The sequence below is a fragment of the Lampetra planeri genome, chromosome 22, assembly GCF_965212315.1.
Source record: "Lampetra planeri chromosome 22, kcLamPlan1.2.h2, whole genome shotgun sequence".
NCBI lineage: Eukaryota > Metazoa > Chordata > Hyperoartia > Petromyzontiformes > Petromyzontidae > Lampetra > Lampetra planeri.
Genome location: NC_136128.1, coordinates 6,289,666 through 6,297,527, shown reverse-complemented (window position 1 = coordinate 6,297,527; position 7,862 = coordinate 6,289,666). Strand labels below are relative to the sequence as shown.

At 45.5% G+C, this 7,862-nt stretch overlaps 1 protein-coding gene across 2 annotated transcripts in view; it reads left to right on the top strand.

Annotated features, from left to right (window-relative positions):
* The first annotated feature begins 5,841 nt into the window (after window positions 1–5,841).
* LOC144724947 (otoferlin-like) overlaps window positions 5,842–7,862 on the top strand; it is a 171,643-nt gene continuing 169,622 nt past the window's right edge. For both annotated transcript variants that reach the window (XM_078604283.1, XM_078604282.1), the window contains exon 1: window positions 5,842–6,343. In XM_078604283.1, coding sequence (XP_078460409.1) covers window positions 6,265–6,343 — 79 coding nt within the window. In that variant the 5' untranslated portion in view covers window positions 5,842–6,264. The remainder of the gene's footprint in view (window positions 6,344–7,862) is intronic.

Sequence of the window (7,862 nt, the reverse complement as noted above, 5' to 3'; positions counted from 1 at the left end):
TTCGTGACTGCAAGGATTCATACTCTTAGTTTTTTCGGTAAAGTCAAGTAGGTAAAAAATGAAATAAAAATTAATAAAAATAAATTAATAAAACATCACGACGTTTCGGAGGCAACACAAGTCTCCGTCATCAGGTGGGACCGTCACAGCCAGATTTGCTGTATCAAGTGTGATTTTTTATTATTTTTTTGATTAATATTTTATTTTTATTAATTTTAATTTCATTTACCTACGTGACTTTACCGAAAAAACTAAGTGTGCGAACAACCATTGTTGACTTCCCTCAGATGGATGATTAGCAAAGTGAACCCCGAACTAGGATTCGAACTCACAACCTTCTGATTGCGCGCCGCTCGCTCTACTGCTTATCCTTCAGGTGACGTCATCAGTTCTCCTGCTGTGTTTGTCTCACCTGGTGACGGTTGCTTGTGTTGCGATCGGAACGTCGTGATCTATTAAGTTCTATCTACCGTGACTTTACCGAAAGAACCAAAGAGTAGGGAACGTTGACTTCTATTATTTTTTTTTACTGTAATTATTTATCTGGGGAGATGAGTGTGTCCCCCCCCCTTGATGGATTGAGAGAGAAAACGTTTAATAGTTTTAAAGTAGAAGACAAAATAACATCATTTGTAGTTGTTTTCTTTATTATATTTATTATACAATGGAGGAACCAAAAGTGTCTGTGACAATAGGTGTAGTGGGGAGTGGTGGTGGAGCGGTTAGCGCTACGCTGCGCTACGAACCCGGCGACCCGAGTTAGATTCCCGCTCACGGCCACCACCTGTGACGATTATCTGAACCGGTCCTGGACGTCTCCTAGGTCGACTCAGCCTCAAATGAGTACCTGGTGCGGTGTGTAAACATCGCCACTGGGGAGACAAAGGCGGCCGCGTGTGGTGTTGGCCACCCACCCCCTCGTGTGCCGTGCCGGCCTTCATAGGTGCTCGCGAACAGTCTATTAAGGCTATACTGGGGGATCTTTGTCTTTGCATGTGACAACACGAAACAAGTTAAGAGAAAGTATTATATTTCATAACCAAACGAAAATACTGTTGCTCGTACACGAGGTTGTTACACAGCGTGCAGGTGAGGGCATTGTTGCCTCATAGCTGTGAACACTGGAGCCTGGGTTCGTGTTACATTATTCCATGAGTCATATGATGCTCAGTGGGCTCGGCACATTCCCTGCATCACCTTCTACCCCGCACCTCCGATAAGCACGGAGTTTGGCCACGTACGGTGCGAAATACGTTCAACATACATCCATATCCTAGCACAGCCACGAGTCGGGAATTGAACATTAAACAAACTTTATTTTACATTGAGGTGAGATTGCGTTAAGTTAGAATCGTTGATCTTCGTCAAATGTACACCACGTGATCTAATATGACCACAGCCAAGACGTTGGAACTAAGTGGGTGACGTTGTAGCATGTGCACCTTGCACCCACGTGGAACCTTTGACGATCGGTTCCAGAGTTGGCCCAGCTCTTAAGCAGGCGGCACGGGTCATGAAGGGGGCCACGGGGGATTTTATTTACAAGCCGCCATTGATCATTCCAGTCCAACAGGGCTGCCTTGGGCCCATCCGGGTGGAAGACATGAGCCAGTACCGTTCCACCTGGATGTGAGAAAAATAAAGAAATGTCGTGCCCCTCTCTCTCTCTCATTGGGGGCCCACACATAAATCATTTTTCAGAGGCCCCCTTCTTTAGTGAGATGGCTCCGAGTGAGATGACAGCAGTGATACAGACACGAGATCGAGGTGTCGCTAGAGGAGAGAATTGTGAAGACATTTTAAAGATGAAGTGACATTTGAGAAGAGAATCAGAGACGAGAGAGCGATGGCGTGAAATTAGGGATTTGGACAAGAGATACGAATGGAGTGAGATGAGAGAATTGAGACACAGACGAGGCAACTATGTAGAAAAATAAGAGATGTAGACAATAGACACATTGTGGCCTTGGATTAAAGAGAGATACGGATAAGAAAAAGATGAGAGAGATACTTGTTATGGCCATGAGCTTCTTTTGTTGACATTTGGATTTTGAGCTGATATTGGGTTCATCCACATTTTTGTTTCATTAATTCGAGGCTGCTTCAGCTGCCTAGTGTCCTGAATATTGGCTTAGTTTTGCTTGTGCCTAGTGCCACCACTGTCGATGAGTCTGTTCCTGACTTTATGTACCAGAAATGATTGCACAGGGGTACTTAGAAGTGCAGCAAAGCACTTACATGAAGCACATTATTTTTTATTGTGTCGAGTCACGTTTTCGCAACATCCCACTGTGGGGGAAATAGAACTGTTTAACATGAACACGCATTTATTTTAATTGCATCGTGATGACATGAGCACGCAAGGTTCTGGACTTGATTGCCTATAAAATAGACAATTAAACGGGGACATTCCTGTATATGTGCGTTGCACATGCCCGTTCATGTGGTCACATTTCACCATGAACACAAGTGCATTTTATAGGCTATGTAGCACACTGCCACAGTGTTAGTTCAACATACATTGAGCAGCTTTCCCCCTCTTTCCTCCTGATGACGATCGCTTGTGTTGTGATCGAAACGTCACTTTTTTTTTTCTTTGAACCTATCTACGTGACTTTACCGAAAGACCCAAAGAATAGTTAAACCAACTTCAAATCCAGATTACTTACACATACTGTCAAATATTTGTAGTGCATCTTGGTCTAAATTCCCCTATCTCATCTACGATTCAGTGACGAGCTACCCTGACATTGTGTTTGCCTCACCGCCACTTCCCATTCACAAACACTGCACATTTGGTCATCAATTCTTAAGTGGTGCAGTGTCTCGTCGAATCGCTTGGGATCACCAAATAGCTTCCACATATAGGCAACGTAGACCCGTGCGCACGTGAGTTCCGCAAACTCACGTTTGCTTCCTGGCTACTGTGGATTTGTATCTGGCCCTGTACCCCGTCCTCCCCTCGGTTGACTCAGCCTAAAATTACGATCTGGTACAGCAGGCAATATGAGCAATTGGTAGACCAATCACGCCCTAAAGTGCAGCACCAGACTCGGTACGGGGTTCAACTAAAAGCACTGGCTCCAACAGTCTTCAGGGGTAAATGGGGATTCTTTTTTTAAAATGTGCATGTGTCTAGAAATGTACTCAGCACTCTTGCGACCTCTTGTATGCATAATGAATGAGGCTGTAATGCAGCTCATTAAGGCACTTTCTATACTACAGATGCATATGATTACAAATGTTCAGTGCATGTGTCTCTGTAACATGCAACACGCAGATTTGATTTATTTTCACCCCATTCATAAATGATGATGATGATGTTGTTGGACAACCCTTTGTCATTCCGCTGCTGGATGAAGACCTTTTTCCACTCGGTGAATGGGTTAAAGGGATTATTAATCAGCACTGAGAACTGGATATTATCTTCAGCTATATACAGTACATATTTACGTAGATACAGTGGCCATCAATTTAATATATTCACGTGAATGTAAATAGGAATCTTCAAATGACGGCATAATCAGCCATGGTCTATTCACTGCTCGATTACGACCTCAACATGTCATAGCCATTCGCCTGCGATATCACAATCCGTCGTCTCCTGAGCGATCGCCACTCAACCTCCACAGAGGTCACCCCCCCCCCACCCCCCCAGGCGCGTTTCCTCGTTTGCCTAACTATTATCCCTTTTAGCAATGTGAGGCTACCCAAGCCCAGGAGGATGTCTCCACGAATATGTATGTCGCCTGATGAACCTAATTGTAATTACTGGCGAAACGTCGTACTCAGATTTTAAATGTTGTGGCTTTGCTCTCCAACACAACCGGTGTGCTGCACTAGTGACGAATTGGTACGTTCTGTTTACGTGACGAAACCTTTACTAGTTGGCTGTGTCGGGTGGTGGCGGGTTTAACGAGACGTTTACATATTTACGCGATCTAACCCAAAAAACCTCCATCATGGATCTACCCAAGCCCATTTGCTTTTCTTAATTGTATCTCTAGTATCAATTATTTTGAGGGGGGTGGGGGCTAGGCTCTTAGTCTAATTCCAAACTTGCACCTGTTTAAACTTATTTGAACACTTTTTAGGGTTTTTAGTTCATGTTTCTGATCCAAATGGCATGACAGATAATGTGCACTGATTAAAAGTGGTTCTTGCTGCAGAAAAAACAACCCCAGTGGACTCCTACAATTCCACCCCAGACGATTTCTGCACGAATTAAAATTCTAGTCGGTGGGCAATTCCTACGTTAAAACATACACGAGTGGCCATTTAGCCGGCTGTATTAGGGTCCATACCAGCCGGCCGGTATCAGCTAGAATCACCATAGAAACAAATCACAAAGGCATCAGCCGTACATTGCAATAGCGATTCCACAAGGCTGACCAGGCCTGCATGGACACCCCTCCCCCACCCCTTCTTACCTGAATGTCACATCTTGATTTCCCCAGTCTGACCGCCCCACAAATTCACAATTCTACTCCCTCCAGGAATCAAATATGACATTTTAAGATTTGAATCACAATCTCAGGCTAGAAGTCATGAATACTGCCCAGCTGGAATCTTTATGTTGCTTTTCATTATCAAATTTAATTGGACAGAAGTATCTTCTTGGTTCTTTCGGTAAAGTCACGTAGAATGGAAATAATAAAATAATAAAATAAAACATCATAAAAGAATTCTCACGACGTTTCGGCCATTATTTTATTATGTTTTATTTTATTATTATGTTTTATTTTATTATTTTATTATTTCCATTCTACGTGACTTTACCGAAATAACCAAGAAGATGAATCCCTGCAGTCACGAAAGCTTTAAATCGAAAAATTGGACAGAAGTGCTCCATCCTGCCCTATACATATGTAGTGAGTAACTTCAGAGACACTAATAGTAGGATTCATACACGTTCATTATACACTTTCAACAGCATAGGGGACAACTATATATGGGTCAGGACAGCCGGCACACTGCCTGACCTAACACCGACGAGGAGGTGAAAACGGGAACGAAGACTTGTGAAGACGACAGGTTCCATTCCCAAATCGCAGCAACCCTGACCCAGCGTCGGGGCCTCCCTTTTATCCTCCCCAGCGTGGCCCTTGACTACGCCCCCTTTTGGAACCTACCAGAAGGTTCTGGGCTCTGCCCCCACGTGTCCCCTCTGTCACCTTTACCCTACACCCGTGCCTACCACGTGCCCTACTGGAAGACCGGCCGCTGTATCCTCAAATGCCCTTCACTGCTGGCTGCAGTGGCGCACTTCACCTGCCCTGCTGGTGGACCGGGCTATTACACCCGCGATCCCGCTCTCTACCAGTAACCAGCGCTACACGCCGTAGTGACCCATTCTATGTCACTACACGTAAATTGCTTCTCTAACAGTCATCCCATTTAATCCCATTATTTGGTGCGATTTGGCTCAGAATGAACCACTCTCAGAGGGGGGTATGTCGTGTTCAATAAGGGCATCAATCAATCATATGTTTATGAACGTGTGCTATATAAATGCTCCGTACACTGGTGCATTTGTCGTGTCAATCATTCGCGGACCGCATTCGGGGAAACAGTCAATTGAGGGCTGCTCATGCCAGCAAGGCAACGGGGGGGGAGGTGGGAGGGGTTGCTTGATCCACGCTGTATTTATTGTCCGGTGTTTGCAGTCTGGTTTGTCCCACACTGCGGTACCGAGCTGTCTGACTGGTTACACCTGTATGGGCTGGGCTTGTGTCTCCTCCACCCACATCCCACACACACACATACAGTCCCCCCACCCCACACACACGCGCACGCTAAGGGGAGCGTGCACTCAGCCATAAAAGCACACACACACACCACACCACCATTTCCGTGTGTGCCGCTCACACATTCCAGCAGCAGCAGTTCACCGTAACAGTCATCCAGCTAAGCAGCACCGCCGTCAAATAAACGCTTCGCGCGGGCAATTGATTATTCATTTGTTTTACCCCCCCAAAAAATAATAATAACATCACGGTGTTATTATTATTTTTTTATTATATATAGCGTCCAGGCGTCGTGCACGCAAAAAGGGTTCTCGTTCATACTCCGTGTGGCTCCGTGTGGAGTGTCACTGGCAAAAAAAAAACGTCGCTCGGTGCAATGAGAATGCCCGCAGTCAGCTGAGCGCCGGTCAGCCTCTCTGCGTGTGCGGAGAGCTTGGGGGGGGGCAGCTTGCGCTGTGTGGTTCGCTTCAAGTCTCGAGTGCACGCGGCCGTCAAAGGCTGAAGACGGTGGGTCGCGATGGCTCTCGTGGTCCATCTAAAGCGGGTGGAGAAGCTTCGGGGCAAAGCGGACCGGATTGCCCGGGTGACGTTTCGAGGTACGCGCACGCCGTGTGGAGATCGCAATGCTCTCTCTCTCTCACACCACACAGACTACGACAAACATATGTGTGTGTGTGTTGTTAATGCGTTTATCGGTGGCATGTTAATTGGACATGATAATATCATCATATTGATTTACTTAAATATTTCATGTAATTAAGTTTGCGGTTTATGTCTTTCCTCTATACTGTAAAAATATATATATTGTATTTTTGCTGTCACCTTCCTTCTCGCAGCTTCGTCTTGGAGTGTGTCTCAATGACCACTCGTGCTTGATCTGTTTGGGTGCATCAACATCCATGCCGCTTCGTCCACAGCTGATAGACGCGACCTTCATCAAGTGCTGTTAGCGAGCACCTATGAAGGGCCGCGGACGGCACACGAGAGAGGGTGGGTGGCCAGCACCCACGCCCGACCGCCTTTGCCTCCCCAGTGGCGATGTTTAACACACCGCACCGGGTTCTCAAATAAGGATGAGTCGATCTAGGGGAGGCCAATATGACAGATTCAGATAATCGCCACTGGTATTGGCCGTGAGCAGGAATCGAACTCTGGAACGTCGGGTTCGCAGCGCAGCGCGCTAACCGCTACACTACAGCTCGCCACACTCACCACGACATCGCAACACCTGAGTTACATACAACACACGGTTGTTACGGCTTTGGAGAGAGCGCTCCGTGCGTTGTCCATTTGTTCTTTGGAATAATTTCCACAGCTTCCTGTCCATTGACATTATTACAGGTCAGGGTGCATCCACTAAATGAGCCTCGGCATTGAACCAGCAGATCAGTTTAATATCTGTCCCTGTGTCTCATTTGTTCCGAAGAGCGTGTATGTGCATCGTGTGCAGTCTAGATAGGCATGCGTGCGTATGATGCGCGTATGGGTAATGTTAATATTGTGTTATTTTATTTAAAGCAAAAAAAAAATGCATTAGCTTCGCATCTTTGTAGAAACAAATAGCAGATGTACCTCTCCCATTGTATAATTATTGTATCTTATAGAATGATACTGATACGGAACATTGAATAGGATAGTATGAGTATATTGGTGTAAAACACTTCAATCGAAACCTAATTAATCCTTTGTGCATAAAATTGAATAAAAACATGCTATACATGCATTTTACCGTAATTTAATGAGCTTGTACCGAGCCGGAGGCTACTTTATGCTTGGACAAATCTGCGAATGAATGGTGTACCTTCGTCTGAAGGCGACACTGCAAGCATTGGCTCCAGATGGGTATTTAAAAAAAAATGTTTGCAGTGCGCAGTTATTGCTTCCTGCAAATCGCGTGGGTTTCTTTTTCAATTGCTTTCATAAAGAGCCGTTTTAGAGAACAGACGTAATTGTGGTCTGCGTTGGAGGAAGTTCTCATGGAGAAAATGGACTTTTGACTGAATTGTGTCTTGTACAGTGCTGCGGCCATTCACATCTCAAACCGGGCTGTTCTTGTGGTAGTAAAACATGTTTTCGGTGTCTTGTTTCACAAAAGCTGCGCTACGCAGAAGCGAT